Source organism: Phocoena sinus, chromosome 14, assembly GCF_008692025.1.
Source record: "Phocoena sinus isolate mPhoSin1 chromosome 14, mPhoSin1.pri, whole genome shotgun sequence".
Classification (NCBI taxonomy): Eukaryota; Metazoa; Chordata; class Mammalia; order Artiodactyla; family Phocoenidae; genus Phocoena; species Phocoena sinus.
In genome coordinates, this window is record NC_045776.1 from 19,402,071 (window position 1) to 19,429,479 (window position 27,409).

The 27,409-nt window shown below is 37.3% G+C and overlaps 1 protein-coding gene across 1 annotated transcript in view; it reads right to left on the minus strand.

Moving 5' to 3' along the window:
* Positions 1-3,845: 3,845 nt before the first annotated feature.
* RAB27B (RAB27B, member RAS oncogene family) overlaps positions 3,846-27,409 on the minus strand; it is a 59,801-nt gene continuing 36,237 nt past the window's right edge. The window contains exons 2-6 of the mRNA XM_032603703.1: positions 14,145-14,316; positions 12,284-12,369; positions 7,792-7,895; positions 5,137-5,260; positions 3,846-4,035 (exon numbers count right to left, since the gene is read on the minus strand). Coding sequence (XP_032459594.1) covers positions 3,846-4,035; positions 5,137-5,260; positions 7,792-7,895; positions 12,284-12,369; positions 14,145-14,297 — 657 coding nt within the window. The 5' untranslated portion in view covers positions 14,298-14,316. The remainder of the gene's footprint in view (positions 4,036-5,136; positions 5,261-7,791; positions 7,896-12,283; positions 12,370-14,144; positions 14,317-27,409) is intronic.

Genomic DNA, 27,409 nt, shown 5'->3' on the forward strand with positions numbered 1-27,409 from the left:
TTTTAAAGAGTTATTAAGTATCTTAGGACACCAGAAACTTCAATATTATCTCTTTACAATTAGAATTTTAATCTCAAAAATTCTTTATGGATGAGGATTCTCCCTCAAATTTTTAGTTCCAGGTTATATGCTACATCTAGTTATACACTGGATCTCTTTACACACATATTGCTTCTCCTTCTAACCGATGCACCCACTCCATTGGTGAGAATGTATACGAGCTTCATCAAATTTGTTGATTCCCAGTGGACAAAATTTACACTTTAAAGAATATTTCAGCTGTTAGTAAACTATCTTTTAATGTAGTGAGTCCTCCTCTATGGTCAAGTTTCTCTCTCTTATAAAGAAGACAAGAAACGCCTGATAAAAACTCTTGCCCTGTTCCTCCTATCTGTACAGATTGGCAGAGAATAACATACTAGAAGCATAACAAAGACACCCACTGATGTATAGAATGTCCCATCTGGTTAAACACAACAGGTAAAATATTTACTTTAGTAAACGCTGGTTTCAAATTTGTTGCAGCGTGCTAGCTGATAATATGGAAATGACAGCAACTTGGCTGGAGTGGGACTGGCCAGAGTTTTGAAATTCTTATGTAGAGACCCACTAGCTCAATTCCCAGCATTTAGCATTTTTTTTCCTGCCAATTTGTGACTTGTTACCCTCATCACACCAAGACAAACATGTTCTCTCAACTATATTTGATACATTTTTCATAGGACTTTTTTTTTTTTTTACATTAAAAGGTAACCTTGTACCTAATCACAGAGTCTCAAATAATGCCCACTCCCTAAAAAGTGACGAGGAGATGGTGGTAATAATCTCCAGATTTGAATAAGATTCTTATACCCTTTGCTGAAAACCTCAGAATACCTTTAGCTGCACTAGAGTCTCTGCGAGGCCTTCCTACAACATGGTATCATAGGAAATAAGCTATGGGGCTGGAGACAAATCTGGTCAAGGAGGTCTCCGAGGCACTGTATTAGAGCAATGTAAACATTAAACCAGTGTAAACACTTCCAAAATGGTTTCTATATCAGAAAGGAACTTCATGTACATTTTAAATAATTCTCCAAAATACGATATGGTTAACTAAAGCATTTGGGACGAAATAAGTAATACATATTGCTGTGTATTAAAGGGGGTATGCAATTGTTTAAAAGCAGTCTGTATACTTCGTGACCCCAAGTCAATTTGAAATTGTAAAATGAGTTATACAGAATAATTAATTCTGAAATAATGAAAGAGTAATGGTTACTAGTAATGGTTACATAGACTTCAGGGTCTTACATCAAACTTGACAGAGAAAACATTGTTTTTAGATTGTTTATTTATAAGTAGAATACTATTTTAAATTAATTTTCTTGTCTGTTTTAAATTTCATTCCTCTTGAGATTACCCAATAATTGTTATTTTTATAGGAATAGTTCTTTAATTATAAGCATCGTCACCCTCTGCTTCATGCTATGGCTATCAAATAATGATCCTAAAATAGACCCTGAATAAAGGCTTGTTAAATAACTGACAGTGACAGAATCTTGGATAAGTAAATCAATCATGTAACTGGAAAATACATAGAAACAAAAAGGCATATCCAAAATAAAATGCTTTTTGGATTTTAGAAAGGCTAAGTGCTTCCTGTTGTGGAAATGCAGGGGGTATCATAATTTGAATCCAAAGGAGAAATCGACCTAATGACCGAAAAGTTCACCAAATTTTGCCACACCAATGGTTACATTGTTTTTGCTCATATTCGTTTCAGAAGAAACATCTTTGACGATAGCTAATAGCCTTCTATCCTCCTGGCACAGGCACTGAGGTCGTAAATAGCATCACAGAGAAAAGCATCCTGGGAGTGAATACCCACTCATGACCAACCTTAGAAGCTGGCATCGTGCTGCAGAAATCAGAGGACCTGGGCAGCTGACAGTGAGAACTTGTTAATCTGTTAAGGACTAACTCCATTAAAGCTTCCAAGTTACCTGGATTCATGGCACATTTCTGGGTCTTGTAACTAGACAGTCCCTTGGATCTGTGTTCCTAAAACTGATTGACACCCAGTGGAGGTTGGCAGATGGAGGTTAAAGGTGGGGGACTGGGATTTAGAGTTTCCTATGTTTGTAACTTAACAAAAAATATACAGAGAGTCTAGAAAAGTGAAGTTTAATTGGAAAATTTTTCTACAAAGAGGAACTATCCTGTAGAAAAATCATATATTCACAATAGAAAGAGAAAACCTAAAGTATGATGACTTTGTTATTGACAAAATCGACTGAAATACATAAATAATAGTAATAGGAGTGGCCTACGTTTACCAGAAACTAAATCAAAAACCAATGTTTAGATGCAATAATAATAGGCCAATGGAAAATAACTTTGTGATCATTTTTAGAAAGAAAAGACAGCATTATGTGAAAAATAAAGCCATTAACAAAAGTTTTGCTTAGATAAGATACAGCTCCATCTCTGCCAACCCCCCAATATAGTTCAAGCATAGGTGTTTTGCCTTAGGCAAAATAAAAACAGATGCTAAATACACTGTAATATGGCATGATGTATCGTCAATTTTTATGTGATAAATGACATGAAAATTCAGAGTGACCATAAAATCGATCCATCATTATTCTAAGTTGTTGATCTACAAAGTGACATCCCTCTATTTTTACAATTGATTCAAAGCCAGGGGTGGGTGTGGGTTGGAGGAGAGTAATGTGATTTAGAGTTTCCAGTACTTTGTAAATCAGAAAGAAACCTAGAATTAATAGTCACTTTTTATTTCATATCACCAACATATTTTATCTACAAAAATTAAGGCTAAATAGTTTTTCTTGAGTGCATAAAGAGACAGTTAATAAACAGCAATCTTTAATTTCTCTTTGTGACTTTTTATCATGATTGCTAAGAAATATGAAATGTGAAGCCGAACACTACACCAATTTCTAAAATTTTGTTGGAAATGCAAACCTCTGGAGACTCCCTTAATCCCAACTGATAATGTCAGCTTCTAATTGGCTTGAGTGAAATTTGGCTAAGTATCTCTCCCAGACATCTGTAACAGATACATTTAATTTCAGTTGCCCAAATGCCATGTTCCCATAACTTCATTTTTCTCCCTGGGCATTTCTCTTGTCCTCTGTCATTCACAGTCCTATTCTTGTCTATCTGCCATTTATTAAGAATATACAAATGGCATTATTACACAGTCTCCTACATTTTCTCAGAAGTCTGACATTCATCGTCTCGTAAGGTAGTCATTCTAGCACAGCTTATACGATGTACATGGTAATGTCACTCTTAATGAATCACTTAGAATTCTTTTTTGTGTATATGCATTTTTAGCTAATGCTTCCCCCAATGCAAACCTATAAAAGTACAAGTCAGATTCTATATAAGAAGTAAATCCAACCATTTAAGAAAGTCATCTTTCTATGTTATCCCTTTAGAAGCTTATTCTTGTCCCCAATGTGACAAGGTACCTTTGGTTCTTTTGGTTTGAAAACTCCCTGATATTTTTCTTCTTGTATGCTCTCTTATATACTCATCTTCTTTATAAGGAAAACAAATTGAGCATCCATGATGGTATGATGACGATGGAAAATCTTTGATCTTGTTTGGATGGGCCTCAGGGACAACTGGTCAACTCTTGAACACTGTTGACTACTGTGATTTCTTAAAATAGATTTTCTGGCAGAAGAAGAAAGACATGCCATTATGCATGGTCTACTCAACAACAACTGTGTGGTTTGTCACTCTTTTTGGAAGTGATGCTTGCGTGGGGTTCTGGATGATCGGTTCATATGGTAAAGTTTAGCAGGCACACTTCTTTTTTTTTTTTTTTTTTTTTAGCAGGCACACTTCTTCTCTGCTGGTTTGTCCCCATCCAGCTTCCCAGAACTACCTCCATTGACAGTGTCGGGGACTTGGGTCTTCTCTACACACTGTTCCATTCGTTTCATTATTAAGTCCAGAAGGGTTTCCACAGCCTTTTCCACATTCTGGCCAGTCGCTGCACTTGTTTCAAAATATGGTATGCTAGCATGGAAGAGATGACAAATATTTTTGAGAGGAAGGAACCAGAAAAGATACAACAAGATGTGCCAATGAGTCACACATGCAACAACATGGCTGGCTGAGAGATTGTGAAATAATCACGATTTTGCTGGCTGAGTTGGAAAACATCCTTGTTTTTCCTCAGTGAGTGAAAGCTGGTGGGTTTCTTTTTAGTATGGGTGTAACAAGTTTTATGGGCAAGGAAACTGATACAGGAGGTAATCAGGGACTTGAAGCCAAAGCATCATCACTGATTCTTAAAGATTAAGAGGGTAAAAATGCCTAAACTAGTGATCAATATTACCATTAAAACTATTACTTCCCTCCAATCAATTACCTAGAGGTCTGATTTAGAATTTAAGCAGGCACTGTATAGGATATGTATGTGAATACAGTCTATATTTATTTGGAATCCAAAGTTCCAAAAAGACATGTACATTTATAAAGCTCTCAAGGAGAATCCTTCAGTAAAAAATGGACAGATTTGGCAAAGATGCTTACATTTGAAAAAGAATGACAATTTCTGCCTTGGGAGTCAATTTACAATTACATGGAATATTTAAAAAATTTTAAAAGCTGCCATTTAAGCTCAGCTAGGATAATGATTGCAATATTATGTCCAGGTCAGGTATCATTCCTTAGAGTTTTGTAGTTATCGATTGAGAGGCGGTAGAGTACAGTGTTGAAAAGCATGGACTCTGATCTCAGTCTGCCTGGGTTGAATTCTAGCTCTACTACTTACTATCTATGTGGCCTTCCATCAGTTACTCAATCCCTCTGTGTCTCAATTACTCATACATAAAGTGGGATAACTCTAGATTTCCTATATATGATTATGAGGGGTTAGATGAGTTAAAGCCTAGGAACAGTTGCTAGCACATAATAAGCATTCAGTAAATGTTAGCTGCTATTATTATGAAATAGTTCATTAAAAACATCACATATATTCCTCTGGAAGATCTTTTTCATTCATGCGACATTCCTGAATCAAAGGTATCCCTTCTAATATCAATCTCCTGACCCTACCCCATTACTAAGCAGCCGTGTGCAAGTTTAGAGGACATCTCCACGTGACTGACTTACCTGTATTTGTCAGCCAGGTCCCGGGCTTGCCGTTCATTGACTTCTCTCTGGTCTGGCAGGTCTGCCTTGTTGCCAATTAATACTATATCTGGATTTTCACAATAAGCATTTGCTTGCAGTTGGCCTTGGAAGGAAAACAGATGGAACCAGCAAGTCAGTTATAAACAAGTGATGTCAAATGACTGCTCATACTTCAGAGTCCTAATCTAACTGCTCATCTGTAGCCTGGCTGCTTACGAGTTATATTATATTAGCCAAGTTGCTTAACTCTTCCCAGCCACAGTTTCCTCATCTAGGAAATGGAGCTAATTCCTCACAGGTTGCGGGTTGTGAAGATTAATAAGAGTGTATGTGAAGCACTTGTATGAATACCTATCAGTGCTCCTCTATATCTGGGGAAATGCCCTTTGAGATGAACATACTGTTTTTCATTCCATTTATTCTTCAAATATAAGTGGAGAGAATAGAACGTGATCTTAAAGTACATAAGTTTGCTCTTTCCTTTAGGAGGCTGCTACATTTCCCTTTCCTGAAGTTCAAGGTGATGATCCATAAGAGCAGAACATTTTTGAACCACCACAAATTCATGTAGAAACAATATTAAGACAGGTCACTTGTTTTTCTCTTTTCTCCAGGAGACACTGTTTAAAAGAGAAGGGGGGTGGGGGGAGGAGGAGGAGAGAAGAAGAAGGAGGAGAAGAAGAAGGAAGGGAGGCAGGGAGGGAGGGAGGAAGGAAGGAAACGATAAAAAAAACTTGTCAATCTATGTTTTCAAGGTTACAGGACTATTTTACGGTCTACCTCAAGGCAAGCTATTTGCAACCTTGCTGAGGTCAGAGAAAGAAGACAAATGCTTACTCTATAACACCAATTATTTGGATGTTAGAAATTAAAGCCTTATTAGATATGGCAATTAATTATCTTAAATCCCAACTGTATCTTTCTGGAAATTTTAGTAATAAGGGAGCATCTCATCTACCTTGAAAAATGATGAACGAATCAGTCTCTGAAAGAATTGAATAATCTTATTATCTCCTTATCTCCCCAGAATCTAATAATAACACCAAAATTTGGATAAAGAAATGTAATAGCAAAAGAAAATGGAGACAGATCCTAGGATAAACACTCATTTGGAGAAGCAATTAAGTCAGAATTTGTTGGTATTTTTCCCCACTGTTAGTGAACTTACATTTAAAGCATTTACATATATTATTAATTATATATAATATGTAATAATAAGATATGTATATATTTGAGAATCTACACAGCCAGACACTCAGCCAGGTGATCTGGGGTATCGCAATGGAACAAAGCAGACCAAGTCTGCACCTTTATAGAGCTTACATTCTAGTGGTAGAAAGAACCAAAACCACAAGTAAACAAAGAAATAATATAATATAATAACTATAATATAATAAATATAATATAATATAATAAATATAATATGTGTCAGGTGGTGGCAGTGACCAAATGAAATAGAAAGTGTATTGAGGGCATACAGAGTGATGAAGAGCACTGTTTTAGATGGGGCTGTCAGGGAAAGCCTCTCCCAAGAGATAAATAAGGTTTGAACAAGAACTTGCAGGAGATGAAAGAACTAACACACGCTATAAATTGGAAAAGAGAAATCAATGCAGAGGCGAAGAGAAATCAATGCAGAGGCGAAGAGAAATCAAAGTCTCCAAGGCAGGACTGTGCTTCTCAGGGGAGAGACCTTTAGCTGGAGGCCAGTGAGCTGGGGCACAGTAAAAGTGAATTAAAGAGGAATTCCAAGTGAGATGGGAAATCCCAAAAGGACTTCGAGCAGAGCAATAATATGATCTAGTCTTTTAAAAAATATCACTCTGGCCACAGACAGCCCTGACAAATCTAGAAATGACAAGTAGCACCAGCCCCATGCGACTGCTGGTATGTCCCACTAGGATTAAAACTGGTATTTGTAATTTAAAACATGCAAATGAAATATTGTCTTTAGTGCTACATCAGTTGAAAAAATAAAGGAAAGATCAAATACCACGCCTCTGTGCTGACGTATCAATCTGGCTTTAATAACTGACTAGGCTACTTTGAAACTTTATATTATGTTTAAATTGCCATGAAGGCTGGAGATTTTTCTGTACCAGTCTTCCTCACATTTGAACACTTTTCTAAAAAGAAGTAAAATTTCAACGTGAGCTTGTTGACTGACACGCTACCGTATTTTCACGTGGCTGCCCTGCTCTGAAACAATTTCCCACCTAATTAACCCATTAGTTCATTAACACTCTAGTTAACCCACGTGCAAGGGCACACACTGTAGGTACCAGTTGCCCCCTCAGAAAACGCTGCTGTTTTTCTGTGTCCCCACCAGGCTAGATGGAGTAGATGTGACCACTCATTTAGTTTTAAGACGTCCTTCAAGACTTACTGGATACGTGGAATTAATGGCCTGTCAGTTGCAACAATAAAGTCCTTATGTATAGGTGGTGATTCTTCTAAGGCGTCAAAGGAAAACACAATTTTAAGCCACTTTGGATGAGCCACATAAAAGCCACCGCTTTGAAGGTGACACAGGAAACACTAAACCTGTGACATTTTAGAGTTAATCTGTGGTCCCCAATCTGGTTTCATCTTGTGAGGCAGAGAAGCCAACGGAAGTTACTCGGTCCCACTTACTCATCCAGTTTCTGACATTTAAGAAGCTCTGTTGACTGGTGAGGTCAAACATTAATAAGAAACCCATGGCGTCTCTGAAAAACGCAGTGGTGAGGCTCCGGAATCTGCCAAAAAAGCACAGTGGATAGTTCTGAGAGTCAGTCCACATGCAAATTCTGATGACAATACAAACAACACTATTTCCCTTTCAGATATGAACTCTCCATGGCATCCCTCGGGATTATTCTGCCGAATAGGCAGAAAGACTGCTGAAGGGTCGGGGAGAACACCTGGTTGTGGATTTGTTTAAGATCGCGTCCCGGCTTTATGTTCCCTAGCAGGTATGCGTGCAAGAGTTTGTAAACTTCAACCACACACTCGCGTACACAGCCCCTTGGAATCTCTCTCTCATTGGCTCACGGGCATCTCGTGGCCCACAATTAAAATAGAAGCCACTTTAGAGTTGGGACTTTAACTTATACTTTTCAAATTTCTTGTCTGTGCCCAGAAGGAAGCTTGGCACATGGTAGCCTGAAAATGAATGCCTGTGATTACATGCAGAAAATCACAACTTGTTAGCAGCTGGAACTAGGGTTCTTTTGTAAGGAAGAACATTGGTGAGAAAACTCTTTTATAAGCACTCCTTAGGGATAAAACTGAGTTTTAGGCTGGCATGCATGTCTCTTAAGAAGGACGACAGTGAAGAAAGGAAAAAGAGGATGTTGATTAGGGGAATGAGGGAAGGGCAGAGAGACTTGGTAGTTGAGCAGAGAAAGCAAGAAGTCTCATCTCTAATGGAGGATTTTGAAGAACGCACTCCTTCAAGTGCGATGTAAAGACTTTCTCTTGTTCCAACCCCTTCTACCCCAACATCCTCAGGGAAGTTGAAGATGCTTTGAGATCCACTTCAATGTCAGCAATGGGCGAAACAAGAGATCACACGTAAGGTCCAGAGAAGGTTTGGGTTATACTGATAAAGAAGTGAATTTGGCAATTGATTTTTAGAAAGGCACATGACTTTGAAACAGAGAAGCGTATCACTTCTTATCCTAAATGTCCTCCTAATTTTGGATCTCCTATTTTGGCCTATTTGTAGATTCTTGGGTTTCCTCTGGGTTCTATTCTTGACCTTTTCTTCCTCTACATATATTCACTGGTTAATCTCATTCACTTCCCTGGCTCAATTATCACCTATATGTTGAACCCCAAATTTATAGGTCTAAATTTTTCCTGCCTTCCACACCATATGCCCAATTACTTGTTTGATATTTCCACTTGGAGGAAACTAAGGTACCCTCAACTTCATGTGTTTAAAACCAAACTGGCCCCTCCTCCTGATTTTCTGTCAATGACATCACCATCCTCCTTGGTCACCACAGCCTTTCTACCTCACCTGCTATATACAAGCAATCAACAAATATCTCCTTTCTCATTTGTGTCCACGTACCCTGCCACTACTCTAGTTTTGGACCCATTATCTTCCACCTGGATAATTTCAACAGCCTTCTCAACAGGCTTCCTGTCTCCAGTGTCGTATGGGATCCTCCCCTTCCCTGATTTCTTCCCACTGATTATATAAATCCTCTGCTAAAAACATTTAAATGATGGTACTTTGCTTAAGATAATGACTGAACTTTTCAACAATCCGTCAAGGCTCTGTATGAACTAACCCTTGCTCATCTATCCAGCTTCATCTGTTGACTACCCACAGGCAAGCTGATCTTCTTTTAGTTCTTAGAAAGTTCACTCTCTCCCCTGGGCTTTCACACATGCTGTTATTCCTGTGGGTAGCCTCACCTTCATGCTTCCTTTACCTTCTATCCTTTCAGCCTGGATAAGATTCACTCATACATTGTGTATGAGTATGTATATTTACATATAACAGTATCACCTCCCCACGCTGACTTCCCAACACCCTCATGTAGCTTATGGGCTCCTCTTGGTGCACCTGACAACCACTCTTTGTTTTCCTGTTACTGCCCTAAAGCTATTATTGCAATTGTTTATTTGTCCAAATTCTACCCCGGTAGCTCCAAGAAAAAAGGAGCTGTGTTTCTAACTTGCTATCCATTGTGTTTCTATGGCCCTGAGCACATTTTTGGCTCGCTAAATGCCTGTCAAATATAGATAGAGAAATAAAGAAAGAAAATAGCAAAGGATATAAATTATTAAAGTGTTAAATAACTTCAATAGAGAACAATACTTTCAATACCAAAGCAGGGAGAAGAGATATTTTAATGACTTTTTATTTCCAAAATAAGATTCCTTTGGTAGGACATACTCATTGATGATTACAAAATACCAAAAGTTTTACTCAGTTTTCTTCCTGTGGATTTGTTCCTACCAGTCACTAGAAGCTCGAAGATTACAGGGCTTTTATTGAAGGGTTCTTTCTCTGTCTTTGGGAACTAGCTGTACTCCCAAAACTGTCTCCTGCTCCAACCACAAGAGTGTGGCTAACTCAGCCACAATAGTCTCCTCTCTGTCCTCTCCTTAAGAGTGTGTGTGTGTGTGTGTGTGTGTGTGTGTGTGTGTGTGTGTGTATCTCATTTGAGGATAAGACTGTGCCTTATCCCCCTCTCATTGCCCACAGCACAGGACAGTTACTTTAAAACATACTTGCTCGATAAGATCTCATTGGAGTAAACACTTCTGCATCCACAGCAACATGGGTAAAATACTCTTGCTCTGGACCAGCTTCATACCCTGGACCACTCAGCCCAGTACCCTTGTTAACCCCCTTACTCTCCAGGGTTTACTCCAGGGGAAAGCTTATTGATTTCTAGCTTCACCCACCAACCTCATTGTGTCCCCGGGGCGGGGGAAAGCTAGGACCCCATGAGAAAACAGATCCTAGGGCACATTATAGCTCCTTCTCCCTCACTGAGAACTAAGTCTGTGCCCTGCATCCTTTAGGTTTACATAAGGGGTATGATTTTTGTCCTCCTTCCCATAATGTGCCTTTTATCAATAAGCATTATGTTACGTGGCTTATACTGCCAGTCGTCCTCAGGCACAGGGCTGAGGTGTGAGGCATTGTTCATCCTGCTGCTTAGCTGTACCTTTTGTATACAGAATGCAAAATTCTCAAGGAATGAATAACCTTGATGTACTAAGACTGTCCTTAGTATTTCCTACTTCACTCCTGGAGCAGCTGTCTTAAGGGGACAGATGAGAGAAGCCTGCCATCACGCTAGGCTGACATATCGTGTGTGAAGACATATGGGAACCACATTTTCTCATATTCCTTCTTCAAAAATGAATTAAATCGGCCTATAAAACATACATCTTTGTGACAACAAAACTGACATATGAACAGAGATTCTTGTAAGGAGTGACTTCAGAAGAACCAGCCGTGTTGAAGGATGTATGTAAATGGAATTCACAGTCAAAAAAGCTCACAGAGAGGGCCCAGCACCTCTCCTGGCGTTTACACTCACTGAAAGCGAGAATGTTTTGGATTCATTTCAAAGACTGAAGTGTTTACCAGCATAAACATTGTAAGACATGTGATGTAGAATTGGGAGGTATGTGCCTTCTAAATATCTTCTCTGACAATCTATTGCCAATTTTTGTTTAATCTAATATTGAAAAGCTTCACTAGCTTGGGGTCTTTTGCACTCCGGAAGTTTGAATCTCAAAGAAATATATTTTCATCAAATAATGGCATAGCACCTCCAGCTCTAAACAATCCACACTACTGTCTACTGAGTGTCTCTTGACTTGGACGTTGTACAGAGACGAGGCTGAAAAACCAAGTATGGCCTCTGTCCTTATAAAGCTCACAATTGTGTTGGGGTGAGAAGGTCACGAGTGAATCAGAGGCCAGCAGTTACAGATAAAAATAAAAGATTCACCTTACTGCAAGGTGGTATACAATTAATTGAGTAATTTAAGGGATGGAAGAATAGATGTAGGAGTTCAAGAAAGAGGGAGTTTGTTTCACTTGGGGTGTTCAGAAGAGCCCCGACAAGCAGGTGTAATGTGAGCCAGGCCTGGTGAAAGGAGAGGCTCAGGGAAGGTGGAAAGGGAGTAAAACATTCCAGCTGGAGGTTGACGGTGAAACCAAAATCTCAGAGAGTTAAGCCAGTCAAAAGGCACAGGATGAGAGTCTGTGTGTAAGGGCAGAAAGAGATGAGAAAGATATTAACACCCTTTTCTTCAACTCCCTCTTCAAGTAGTACTTGTAACAATGTCAATTTCCCACCTCAGTTTAATTAAATTCTGGAGAAGTTTTTTTCTTTTTTCCCCTATTACAAAGTACAAAGACAATGCATAAGAATTTTCAGAGATTTCTGAAAATCTGATTTTTGAAATCTGTACCAAATACACAGTGCTAGTTATGGTCGATTAACTACAAATAATTTATTTTTATTTTTTGATACAAATGTTTATTTTGAAACCAGAAGGAGAGTTGCATATCCTTACAAGTCCACATACCACATACAGCATTCACATTAAAATAAGTTTTCCTAAGATATTTGTAGCTAGAAACAAAGTAATTCACTGTTACCTCTCTTGTCCCGCTGTGTCCCAAAGCTGGAGATGCACCTTAACTGCTTTCCCTGTTGACCCATTTGGTCCCTGTGTGTTATAAACCTGAAAAATACAAATGTCATCAGTTGATACTGCTTTGGATTTTGTCAGCATTCAAATTCTCTGGGTTCACTCAGCATATTTTTTCTTCATTACTATAATCAAAGTTCATAGTGCAAAATAAATATTTGCTCTGTTTTGTTTCCCCAGAAGTATCACATATACTCTCACTTTTAAATGTCAAGTATAAGTATGGTTTTCAAAACAATTTAGGCATCCTGCAAACTTAAATTAGACACCTTCTGTCATTTCCTCATGGAGGCAGCAAACATTAGATTTAGGACCCAACTTCTACGTTCAAATATAGACTCTTCATTTAACTTCATAGAAGCTTATTTTCCTTTAGCAAATTTAGACCCATCATTTCCTCCTACTTTACAGAGTTACTGCTAACTTGAATGACATAGCAGATGTGAAGGCATTTTTAAAACAGTAAAATGCTTTACAAATACCTGAATATCCTCTACTGTGAACTGGACTTTCAAAATGAAAAACACATGGAATTTCTCAATACGTTTACACAGGATATTTCAAGCCTTTCCTTACTAGTCGTTCCTTCAAAGGCTCTTTTTAGAAAAGTTTAAATTTTTTAAATGATGGCATTTTGACTTCTTATTTAAACAAAGCATAGAAATTTTAATATTTATCCAGTTCTTTTACTTATGGCTTAGTGAAGATGTTTTAAAGGAAAAACTTTGCAAAGATTTATACCTAGATTGGGGTTGGGGGTGGGGAATTGGGAGGGGAGAAGGCACAGAAAAACCCTGGAAGGGTTGGGAGCAAGTTGGCTAAGACTATAGTACTGGACTTTCAGATAAGGTACAGGACATTATAAGGAACCATGATTTAACTTCTCAACATCATTTTCTTTGTTTGTTTTTTTGGATTTGTGATATCAACTGGAAGCCGCCGCCATCTTGGCAATCAAGAATACCTTGGGTGGCAGTAAATCTGGCTAAGCTCCTGTGTCTATGTTACACGTCTCACATGTCACAATATCCTTGTCATTAGCGTCTAGCATAGGAGAAGGAAGTGGTTGTGATTCTCACTTAAAATCCCTTATCTTGAAAAATAGCATGGATTGGTCTCACATTCTGTTCATAAGAAGCTAGTGATTGATGGCTGAGTCTACACATAAATAAAAATGCAGCAAGAACTCACAAAGCTCATGTTCCAGCTATTTACCAATCATTCTTTTAACTTTTTTTGTAAGCATAGGGAAATGAACACTTGTTTTTATTGAGGAACTCAGATCAAGAGTTAATGATTTTAGATACTAATTCATGTTTTGAAAGTTGCCTTAAGAATTCATAGAAAACACACTATACAAACCCATAAATGATTTTTGTGTACTTCTGGAGACCAGTGATACTGCCACTCAACTTTTTCTAAGCAAAATGTTATTTATAATTGAGACAGTAAAAAATAATATTTAAACTGGATTAAAGTGACAGGTTATGAATTTCATGTGATAAAAGACGGTCACCTTGCAATGCAATAAACATAGCTTCTTAATCCTTATCTTTTTTTCTTTTCTTCTTCTTTTTTTTTTTTTTATGTGGTACGTGGGCCTCTCACTGTTGTGGCCTCTCCCATTGTGGAGCACGGGCTCCGGACGCGCAGGCTCAGCGGCCATGGCTCATGGGCCCAGCCGCTCCGCGACATGTGGGATCTTCCCGGACCGGGCCACGAACCCGTGTGCGCCACCAGGGAAGCCCTTAATCCTTATCTTATATAGTAGGATCAGCAACCAGTTAACAGTATGGTTAAAAACTCACCACACGTTTTTCCCGAAAGTCTATCCCTACTGTCGTGATGAACTTGGGATTGAATTTATTGTCTGTGTAGCGATAAAGAAATGTCGTCTTCCCCACCCCCGAATCTCCAAGGGCCAGGAGTTTGATCAGATAATCATAGTCCCCATCGGTCATAGTGATGGTCTTGGCGGGCCTGTGTAGGAGGAAAAATAAGTACTTATGATTAAAATTGGTTTTCCTTTGCCTTCCTGCAAAGCAACGTAAATTTAGCTTTCAAGGGTAAAAAATTGGAATGCCTCTATTCTGTGACTCGGTGAGTTAACTAGTTCAGAGCAGCTTCAGGAGTAAGGACTCTTCTATGATTTCACTTAGTACCTATCTTTTTATATCATGTCAGGTAATATGGAACGAAAAGCTATGTGATACCCACCATGGCTATTGCCACAGCAATAGTAGAACTTAAAGACTTATAGCTTTTTTTTTTTTTTCAAGCCAGTGTCTCTTGGAATCAGGAGTGTGGTGCTAGGAAAAAGAGTCATAGGGAATAGAAAAAACTGTCCAAGATGATGCAGGTGTGCTAGAGGGAGATTGAAATTATATATGAGTAATGGAAGAGAAAAACCTAGGGGGATATTCTGCATGTAATCCTGCTTTACAGGATGAGCTTTCTATTATATGCATACAAAAGATTCCTTTTTAATTTAAAAAATTTCACAGCTGAAATGACAACCTTTAAAAACACTGATTTGAAATCATTTCAAAAGCACTGTTTTAAAATCTTACGTTCTGAAATACTGAACCCTCTGTTCTCCAATGGCAAATCTGCTGTATTTGGCAAATCTGCTGAATATTTTCTAGGCCTTGAAAATAGGGAAGAGCTATTCAGAGGCATACCTACGGTAATTCTTCTAATATTTCTCCTGAAGGAACATCACTTGCCATTTCACCCACTGCCCTAACCTCTCCTGCCTTGGTTTTAATTTCTTCTGTTGTTACAACGGAAACAAATCCAAAAACAGTGATGACATGAAAACTACCACCACATACCTTTGAATTACACCATCACCCACTAAACACTTGATGTACTTTTCCACTCTTGAGGTTAGCAAAATGATTTGCCATTTGGTACAACTTTCTGATTTGTGGGTTATACAGATGGATAGAGGAAGGCTTATGAAGACATCCCTAGAATAGAAACATTTCTCTCCTATTAGGTAAGAAGGAGGAATATTTCCTCACCTCTACAATCCAGAAAACACTGTACTCTTCAGGAGTTCTGAGGTGATCAAGATCAAATGTCAACAACAAGCTGCTCCATGGACATATCTGAAAACTGCTACATAATTCTAATCATTTTTCTACATGTAAGAAAATGATGCACATATTCATCAATTTAAACAAAACTTTATTTTTTACATTGTCATTTTGGTACAGGGTCAAAACTAAAAGGTTCCATGTCTTTGGATAAATAATGATGATTAGGTAGTTAGCCAGCCAGTATTATTACATCATTTGGAAGATTTACAAGGTTTTTACATTAGAATTTTCAAAAATTTGAACCCTATTGATGCTAAATCCTCCTAAATGTATTACGGTTGATGGATGTATATTTCTTTAATTAATGAATGGTTTTTGAGGTCAGGTGTTTTGAGAGCTGCCAATATATATTTTTGCACTAAAGTTTTCCTCTCTTATAACATCCTTTCTTCACTGAGTAGGGCTCTCAGGGTAGATGTTTGCTGACTGTGAATGTACTCTTTTTCTTTTTTAAGATCTATACAAAGTATAACCATTGCTCAGGAAGAGGTGCATAGCAACCATCAACAAGCAGCCTTCCTTAATGCAGGGATACAGATATCTCCACTACTGACGTGAAATTCTTCTTGGAAAATGTCTGCATTGATCAACCCCCTGGCGGTGAGTAGTTCTGCGTTTGGGTTGGTGCCAAATATCTTACCAGGACTTTTTGGTTGAAGATGTTGCTGTTTCTAGTCTTTGAGCCAAATGGGTTGCTAGAGGAGATTGCTGTCAAAGTCGTAAGGTTTCCCCCATCTAAGGTCTATCACCACCATCACTCTACCTTAGTCTCTCTTTCCCTTCCAAACGTGCTCATGTGAAACTCCTCTGAAGGGTGATAAAGTCTGTTATTTCACCAGTAAAATCGGATAAAACTGTTAATTCTCTTGTGAAAAAAAACAGATGAAATTTAAATATTCTGAGATAGTTAAGTAATTAAAGCAAAATTCGTCCCTGGACACAATCCTTGATAATCAGAGGGAAGAAACTGAAGCTACTGGCTACCTAAATACACGATAAAGTTGGAGGATACTGTGGTTTCCTGGAAAAAAGAATAGAATCAAGAAGATACATCAGCACATTTTAAAACTTTGCTCACAGTTAACTATGCTTTTTGCAATATTTTTGGTGACAGTGTCACAAAAGGCTAAGTCTTGAGCAAATCTAGTTAAATACCTCCAATATACAGTATCAGGCCCAAAGATGAAAATTCCAAAAATGTAATCCATAATCTAGTTTCTGTCAAGGCATGCATACACTGAATAAGGATGAAAGAAAATACAACATAATTTTACAAGATGGAACATGATTAGTTGATAAATGAGTCAAATCGTTGTGCTTTTAGTTCAAACAAAACAATAATCTTCATGGACTGCAATGGTCAGAGCAGATTTTGTAGAGGAAGATGAACTTGCATTTAACCTTATAGCATAGGGAGGAATTAGGTACGAGAGGAGATTCAGGACCATTGCATGGGAGATTAATTGTCACTTACAGAATGAAACTATCACTACTTGCCAACTACATGCCCTACCATGTATTTCTGACCTGCAGCCAATCTGCAGTCCATAAACTGCCTGGGGTTGCCTCCCAATCAGGCTCTAATCCAGAGTCAACAATCCTGGCTAACACAGATCAATTCTACTGCAGCCCACACAGGGTCTTTTCTTTAACTGAAAGATGGTGGAGAATTTGTGGCATTGAACATAAATTCCACCTGAAATGAATGCAAGCTTGGCACTGTGGAAACCATTTATTTAGTGTCTTCAATAGACTATTTAAAGAAATTGATGTATTAAGCTGGGTATGAGATAGTTTGCCTCCAAGTTTCTTTTAAAAATGAATTATTTTATATATACAATTCTTTTGCATTTAGTTTGTAATTTTTAAAGAAATTTCTTTTGTACTTAGCTTCGTTCCTCTTTTGTTACTATGTGATTTTCTGAGTCCTAAAATCATGTGACCTTGATAGTCTATCCTTGGCACAGCAAATACACCACCACAAAGAAAAATAAAAGCCTTGGTAAAAAAGGCTGTTTTCCAAGAACTGGGCTAAAAGAAAAGATCTGGTAAGGATCAAAAAGCTGACAAGTTTAGCAGTATTGTTTATTCCCGCACAATGATTGATGGGATTGTTAGTTCTTGGTTCTATGAATCTAAAAGGGAAGAAAAAGCCAGAGGATTGCCATGTTTCAGGAAATGCGTCTGACTCTCTGCCATTATCACTGTGTCACAAACTATACCACAAGAGCCAGAAGGTCTTTTAGATACAGAAACCACAGCATCGACCTCAGAGCCTTTCGTGGGAAGGTAAGAGGCTGGACGGAGTAGGGAAAAGAATTCACAACGCCCATGAGGCTCTGTTTAATGAAGAATCTTAAAGGTAGAAGGAAATCTAAGTAATCATGTGGTCTAGCCCTTAGTTTACAGATGAGAAATCACATGCAGGAAAGTTACCTAATTTATGGGGTGACATTTCTAATGGAGGAAACCCCAAGATTGGTGTTCATTATGATTTGAAATGGAAACTGGGTTAGATAGGTAGAAACTAGAAATATATTCATTCTATGAGGGAAGGGGATTTTCTCTGGGAACATGATTTTCATAGTTAGAATATCTCAAATGAGGTTGCCCATACTGTCTCTCTCTCTTTTTTTTACCCTGCTTTGTTTCATTCTTGTTCAACATAAATTCCATTAGCTTAGGAATTTAATTTCCTTGTCCACTGCTGGATCCACAGAGCCCAGTATAGTGGTTGGCATACAGGAGGAGCTCAATACATATGTGTTAGTGTATATTTAATATTTAAGATTCTCAGAGCCATGCAAATGTCATGATTAATGAAATGTGTCTTTGGGCAGTTGGTGGAAGTGGAGTCTCTCCAAGTTCAGAGCTTGGATTCTCCTTCCTTCCTCATCTGTAAAGTGAACGTTTAGATTAAATAATGACCTTGGTACTTTCCAGATCTGGCTTCCTGAGCTCATTTTTCTATTTTAAGTTGCACAAGAGTATAAAAACTTCCTCAAAGTAGAATATTTATATCTTCAGAAGAGCAATTTCAAAGAACCTGGGAAAAGAGAAAGTACAGAGGGACTATAATTTTTGAAAGTGAGATTTGTGCTGGCAGACAGCATATTAACTTGTCAGTTGAATAGGTCAGAGCTCAGAGAACTGGGCTCCCCTATGAAAGCATCCATTTGTCCATCTAACACTCATTGGCACCTTCTGTTTTGCATGATATTTTGCATGGCTCTGAGGATACACTCCAATTTGTCTAGTGGGGAGCTTAACAAATGCTACAGATATGTGTGGACGACTACTACCCAGATGGACTAACCCATGCAAACTTTGCTAGTTCTCCAAGTAACAATCTTAAGGATGCCATGACAAGTTATGACCTTGTGACGTGAACTTATTAAATTCATAAAACCATTCTTAAGGTACTTCAGAAAGCTTAAAATAGCAGACAAATAAAATATCACTGGTACTACTTTGCATTCAGTGTAGATGGTTTCAATAAGATAAAACTATCAAGCATAAAATGGACAGATGTTTAATATCTCCTCATTTATCTTTATTTGATTGGTTTGTGTTGGGCTCCAGTAAGAGCATTTGGGGTCTGGGATTCTCACAGCAAGCACTTCATTATCTGAACGATAGCCTAAAGGTGGTTCTCATTAACTGACCTTGAAATACGGCTTCCTACCACCACATTCATGTCCAGGAGGTTACAGTTAAATTATGGACGGCTGAAGCACTCTAGAGGCCTGTAGCCTGTGCATCAGAACAGAAGGCATTTTCTGGAAGGAGGGAAGTTGTGGGGGAGGGTGTAAATTAAAAATTTTTTTTAAAAACCTCTTCAGTGTATTCCATAGCATTTTGTTCGGTTAGCAAAGGTTATCAAAGATAACCTTTATTTCGATACTTCCTAAATGCTATTTAGAATTAATGGATGTGAGCCTATATGGAACATTCAAACTAAACTGCAAATATAAATCAACATCATCTTAACTGAACTTTTATTTGTTGACAGTGGTCAATGTGTCTACTGGAGCAATCAAATCTATTTTTAAATGTGTTCATTTTGTTTCAATTTATGGTCAAGGGATATAATATAATAGAGATAGACTAAGAATTCATTGAGCTTACTCACCCCGAAAATAAAGGGTAAAAATTCCAACACAAGTCAGCTTTAAATTGGTTTTTCTCCACTGATATATCATTATTCTCACATATTAAGTGCACTACTAAGCCAATGTATAATTTTATTTCTCTAAAATTCTTTTTTCTATAAGGTAAAAATTTCCCTTTAGCTTAATTTTGTGGTATCCTTTGAAACTGTATGAATTTTCCCCTTCTTCCCTTTACTTTTTATGATGAGCACTTTCAAACATATACAAAATTTGAGGGAATAGTAGTGTACACCCATATACTGATGGCCCAGCTTCTAAACTACCAATACATGGCCAACTTCGTTTCATGTATCCAAAACTCTCCCTTTACCAGATTATTTTGAAGCAAATACCAGGCATCATAACATTTTTTTCATGAATAATTCAATATATATCTCTGAAGATTTCTCAACTTTCCATTTACATTGTGCTTACCTATAGAGAAGATTGTCAAACATCTGGCTTTCTATTTGATAGGTCTGAAGCCATATCTTAATACTGTTTTAGCCTGTGTTTCTTTTACAATGATCAAGGTCAAGCATATTTTCATACGTTTAAGGGTTATTTGTATTCCTTTTTTGTGTGACTGGAAGGCTCATATCTCTTGTTCAGTTTTTAAAAATGGTTTATCTCTCCTATTTTTAGAAGTTCTTTGTGTATTAGGGACATTAAAACCTTGTATTTAAGTTGCAAATACTTTTTCCCATTTGTCTCTTTGCTTGTGATATTTATGCCACCCAAACGACTTTTATTGTTATTGTTGATGTCTGGGGGAGGAGAAATCAAATTCTGAATCACAAGAAGGTTTTCCCATGCCAGATAATAAAGTAATTCACTTATGTGTTCTTCTGCTACTTACATGGTTTCAACTTACATTTAAAAATCTAACTCACCTGGAATTTACCATAAATATGTTATGAAGAATTGATCCAAACTTATCTCATGATAGCTGTCCAAATACAACTTGCATACAAATTCATCTTTTCATCACTGATTTAAGATACTACCTCTATCATATAGTAAAATTTCATACATAGTTGTGTCTATTCCTGGATTCTTCTCTTCTGTTCCCCTGGTCTAGCTGTCTCTTCATGAAGCACCAGTTAAGTAAACAATGTTTAATATCTGAAAAAGTTATCCCCTCCTCATTGTTCTTTTCTTAACATCTTTACAATATTGAGTCTTCTAATCCAAAATCATATGTCTTCCATGTGTTCAAGTCATCTATTGTGACTTCCAGGATTAATTTATGGTTTTCCTCATACAGATTCTGGATATTTTTGTTAAGTTCACAACTAAGTATACGATTTTCCTTATTTGCTTTTGTAACTTGGGGTTCATCTGTCAACTTTGGCCTATTATTGTTTTGTTGTTTATGTGACGATTATTGACTTCTGTATATTGGTTTTATTACTCAGTGCTTTGCCAAATTTTCTTATTTTTTTAGTGGTTTTTCAATTCATTATTTTGAATTTTCCAGATGTACAATTATATCCTTGATTAATAGGTATACTTTATTTCTTCCTTTCAAATTTTTATGCTTCTACTTGTTTTTTCTTGTCTACTTTCAATGGCTGATGCCTCTACTATAAAATTAAAGAGTAGTAGAGACAGTGGACATCCTTGTTTCTGATTTTAGTTGGAAATTCTCTAGTGTTTTTCCATTAAGGAAGATGCTGGATGCTTTTAACATGAGTGGATATTAAATTTGTCAATTACTCTTTCTTCTTCTATTGAGATGATCTCCTGGTTTTTCTCCTTAGCTTAATTTTATGAATAGATTTCCTTATATAGCAACACCTTTATATTTCTGAAATAAATTTCACTTGTTCATGATGTAGTATCTTTTAATGTGCCATTGGTTATGTTACTTACATTTTATTTAACTTTTTCATCAGTATTAATAAGTAAGATTTGTCTTGCTTTTGCAACAATCTTTGGTTTTGAGCTTTACATTACAATCACTTCATTGAAAGGATATGAAAAGTTTCCTTCTTTTTCTGTGCGCTAGAGTAGTTTAAGTATTATGGAGGTTATCTGATCTTTAAATGTTCGAAAGAATTTCTATATGAAACCATCTTGTCCAGGTGATATGTGTGTGTTGTTGTGGGGGATTAAATTGCTATTTCTTCTCTGGTAATTGGTCCCTTTAATCCTGTCTCCAGTAGGATCAGTTTTGCAAAGTTGTAATTTTGTAGGACATCAATCATCTCATCTAGAAATTCAAATGTACTTTATAGAGTTGTACAAACTACTCTCATATGATTTTTTAAATCCCATTTTGATACTTATTTTTCCACCTGACATTTCTAATTCTGTATAATTGTATTGTACTTATTTGTGGAAGGCTTTAGAAAATCAATGAAAGTACCAGTCTTATTATCTCAAGAGTCTATTTTAATTTTCATATTATAGCCCATAGTCCAGTAATCCTATTTTCTACTAACATTAATTTTTCCCTTAGAATGTCCTCTCTACCCCTACTCTTTACCTTCTAAACTCAAATCATATCTACACTTTGTTCGTGAGTTCTTACACTTCTCCAATTTTATTCCAGTTTTTTTGTATCCATAAGGGGCATAGTTCTCTGGGGTCAAGGTCTAGCAGACCTTGAAATTCTGGACTTGAAATTGCTAAAACCCAAATCTGCTCAATGAGTATTCTTACTGAGAACACTGCAGCTTGCCAATAATTCTCACAATCAGGGTCAGGATAAGGCTGCTCCCTGATCTGAGAAATTTTTACCTGAATTGAAAGAGCTTCTAAATCATTTGGTTCACTAATATAGATCCATTCAGAATCAATGCTTTTCATGTGTTTCCCTAACATTGGATCATTATGACTCTGTAGGAGGCAGCAAAACACAAAGCTATTTTGTTCCCAGTTGCAGCATGATATTGACAGAGTTCTAAATGGAATCATTCTGAAAAGGACATGAGAGCAATGGTCTAGCATTATCTCTGAAGCTCACATGTACCCCTGGATAGAAAGCAAACCCCTAACGGATGTGTGCTTGAAAACACTGTTTAGCAGACATGACTCAAATCTCAGCGTAGTTAAAGCAATTCAGGCTTTTGGCTTCAGATGAGTAAATTATCAACAGGAACAAAATAGTACTTTACAAAGTTGCTGTTTCAGATTCAGAGAAACCTCTGAAGGCTTGTACTTATATTTATAAATGCTGATAAACTGAAATACCTCTTAAAAAAGAAAACTTCACAGTCTTCTTAGAAACTTAAATGTGTGCAGTCCCAAAGTGTGTCCAGGGTCATACTGAGGGCACAGGCCTTGACGCTCACATAATTTGTCACTGATCTGTCACCTCACCTTGTTGGCACAGGAAAGAACTGGGCGTTCAGTTTCTCTAGCTCTGACAAGATCTCCTTGTTTGGCTTCTCGGAATCCTAGGCTGGGTGTGTGTGCAGCTCCATAGAGAAGGCACAGACTCTTTGGCAGGTCATCTGCACCACTGAGGTTAGAGGTGGTGAGAGATGCAGGCAAGTTCCAGGCATCCTCCTGGATTCCAGTTTGTCCTCATGGACTTTCCTGTTTGACCTTGCTCTGACTTTATGTCCATCTTTCTCTCCTGACCCTGGTTCGGATGACTTCACAACACAGAAAAGCAATAGGCTTACATAGACTGCCAAGCCAGCTCCCACTACTGTGAAAAATCCAATCGGATTAATAAATCACATGTTCTGTATCACTTACAGTGATTCTGCTTTTTTTGATAGAACCCTCACTGATACCAAATTCTAGAACCTTGAGAATCTCACTTCACTTTATTTTTTAAGGTTTAGAAAATTAAATGGACACTGTTATAACCAAGATAGTGGCAGGGAAAGTATACCTATTTCATATCAGATCTCCTGTATAACTTACTTCAAACTCATAAATTCTAGTTTTGAAAGAGAGCCACAAAATTACCACATTAAGCATTGCTTAGATATCCTGATAAACAGCTGAGAGGGTCTTTCAGTGCACTGTCCTGCAGTATTTCTATATCCACCGCAAAATAGTTTTAAGCTTTAACATTAACTTACTCAACTCTAAGACATGGTTTTGGCATTTCCCACCAAAATCTCCAAAAGCCCAGTGGATGCTGACATGTCTGTAATCAATGAGCAAGTGAATCAAAGACAAACTTCACTTTAAATGTACACATTAGCCTTCCTCTCACATTGGTGATTTAAAGGAATAAGTTGGCTTCTAGCCAAAGCAATCTTTAGAAAGAAAAACGGAGCTGGAGGAATCAGGCTCCCTGACTTCAGACTATGCTACAAAGTTATATTCATCAAAACAGTATGTTACTGGCACAGAAATAGAAATATAGATCAATGGCACAGGATAGAAAGCCCAGAAATAAACCCACACACCTATGGTCAATTAATCTATGACAAAGGAGGCAAGACTACACAATGGTGGAAAGACAGTCTCTTCAACAAATGGTGCTGGGAAACCTGGAGAGCTACATGTAAAAGAAAAAGAAAAAGAAAAAAGAAATTAGATTATTCTTTAACACCATACACAAAAATAAGCTCAAAATGGATTAAAGACCTAAATGTGAGACCAGACACTATAAAACTCCTAGAGGAAAACATAGGCAGAAGTTGGCTTCTAGCCCAAGTTACAGATATTAAGCCAATGGGAAAATAATTATTTTATGGATTGGAATAAGAGCATTTGTAGATATTCTTCTTAAGTTTAAGACTTCATGAAATTTAGAAATAGTAATGAGAAACTTCACAGATGCTTCTCTACAATGTTACAATGTGGGATTTTATGACTGCTTCTCCAGACAGGTAAGAATTACACTCAGGCAATTCGAATAGATTTTACCAATTAACATAATTTTCATATAAATATAATAATTTTTACCAAGGAAAGCAATTTGTGACTATGAAAAGAAAAATGCCACACAGAAGACAATTGCAGTAAAAAATACAGAAGTATCAAACAGAAAGGATTACTTGAGACAATTCAAATGATAACACAGTGATATCTAACAAGTTATATTGCCTTCTTATATATCAGGCACTTATTCTAAGGACTAAGTACTAAGGATTAACACAGTTAATCTTTAACATAACCCAATAACACACAGATTCAACTCAATCTCTATCAAAATCTAGCTGCATTTTGGCAGAAAATACAAGCCAACCCTAAAATTCATAGAATAGCCAAAATAATTGTGATCAAAGAAGAACAAAGTTGGAAGATTCATACTTCTCAATTTCAAAACTAACTACAAAGTTATAGTAATCAATACAGTGTGGCACTGGCCTCAGAGTAGCCATATAGATCAATGGAATAAAATTGAGAGTCTAGAAATAAACTTATACATTTATGGCTGTTTGTGATAAGGGAACCAAGACAATTCAATGGGGAAGGAATAGTTTTTTCAACAAATGGTGCTGTGGCAACTAGACAGCCACATTCGAAAGAACGAATTTGGACTGCTGCCTTATACCATATATAAAAATTAACAGAAAATGGATCATAGCCCTAAATGTAAGAGCTAAAGCTATGAAACTCCTAGAACAAAACATAGGAGTACATACTCATAACCTTAAATTGGACAGTGATTAGATATAACACCAAAAGTACCAGTAACAAAACACAGATAAATGGATTTCATCACAATTTCAAACCTTTTTCTTCAAAAGACACCATGAGACAAGTGAAATTACAACTCCCAGTTGGGGTGAAAATAGTTGCAAGTCATATTTGAGACTTGAATCCAAACTATATAAAGAATTCTTACAACTCAATAATAAAAGACTAGTAACTCAATTTTAAAAAATGGACAGAGGATTTGAATAGATATATTTCTCCAAAGATTTTATACACATGGCCAATAAGCATATGAAAAGATGCTAAGATAGCATCAATCATTAGAAAAGTACAAGTCAAAACCACAATGAAATACCACTTCCTAACCACTAGGTGGCTATAATAAAAATAGAGACACCATCAAGTGCTAGTGGAGATGTGGAGAAATGGAGCCCTCCCATATTACTGGTGGGGATGTGAAATGGTGCAGCCGCACTGAAAAACAGGTTAGCACTTTCTCAAATAGTTAAACGTACAGTGATCCTAAGACCCATCAATTCTACTCCTAGCTCTATATCCAAAAGAAATGAAAACATTCATCCACACAAAAAATTGAAAACAACCCAAATGTCCACCCGTGGATGAATGTATCCAGACAACGGAGTATTACTCAGCTATAAAGAGGAATGAAGTACAAATACATGCTACAACACAGATGGACCTTGAAAACATTATTCTAAGTGAAAGAAGCCAGGAGCAAAAAGCTACATACTTTATGATTTTATGTATATGAAGTGTCCAGAATAGGCAAACCTGTAGAGACAGAATGTAAATTAGCATGTGCCAGGGGATGCAGAGAGGAAGAATGGGGAGTGACTGCTAACGGGCATGAGGTTTATTCGAAGAAATGATGAAAATGTTCTGGATTTAGAGATTAATGGTGACACAACTTTGTGAATATATCAAAACCCACTGAATTATACATTTTTAAAGGGTGGATTTTATGGTATATGTATTATATCTCAATAAAGCTACTATTTAAAAAACCCAACAGTGTAAGAATACTATATTTTATATTAAAAATAATTGATTGGGCCTAGTTCCTCTAGCTAGGTGTTAATTAATACTTGTTTACAATGGAGCCACTTCCTAGTAAGTGTCTTGTGTATTCAAACAATACCTTCTTACAACCTAATGGAAAGGGCCTGTAGTATATACTCAAGGAAGTATATTCCTGAGACTCTGTAACCCCTTTCAGCAACTGATTCTAGCATAGAAAAACTCAATGGTCAGGAAAGGAGTCAGTTTATCTAATTTGATCCTGTTACAGTTTAGAGCAATTTCCTCTTGCTGATTATCATCAGCAAAGCTCGGCATACAGTGGATTCCTTCCTTTGCTGAAACCCATTATGACAATGCCCTTAATATGCTTTCCCAGCTACATACTTTTGTTCCCTCACATATCCTAAATTTTGCTTCCCTACACATTAGTAGCCCCAAATCAATACTTTACTTGCTCTAAACACATACACTATATCACTGAGATGTTACGTAAATATTTGGATTAAATAAATTAAGCTTCAAGAATTTTTTGCAAGATTTAACATTTGACCCGGAAAGCTTTTCCATTTGGCTTCATAAATGGACTGCATGACTTACTTTTTTTTTTTTTTTTTTTTTAATTTTTTATTTATTTATTTATTTTTTTGCGGTACGCGGGCCTCTCACCGCTGCGACCCCTCCCGCTGCGGGACACAGGCTCCGGACGCGCAGGCTCAGCGGCCATGGCTCTCGGGCCCAGCCGCTCCGCGGCATGTGGGATCTCCCCGGACCGGGACACGAACCCGCGTCCCCTGAATCGGCAGGCGGACCCTCAACCACTGCGCCACCAGGGAAGCCCATGACTTACTTTTTTTAAGGGAGTCGTACTTTTTAAAAAAAATGCTTTCCTAGGTCCTTTTCTCCAGAACTTCAGCCAGGAGCAAGAAAAAAAAAAAAAGTAAATCCCTGAAATTCTGCAAAGCCTTATATTGAAAGAGTCTTTGACATATTATTGATATATCTCTTCCAGGCTGGAAAATCTTGTGATGCAATAAATCAGATTAGTAAGTATACACAAAGAGGTCAATGCCTTCCTGAAATCTATCAGCAAGACCAGAAAATAGGTTTTTCCAACTTAGTGGTTCTCAAACTTGGCTGCATTTAAAATTCCCTGATGCCTAGGCCACATCCCAAACCAAGTAAATCTGAATCCTGATGGTGAGA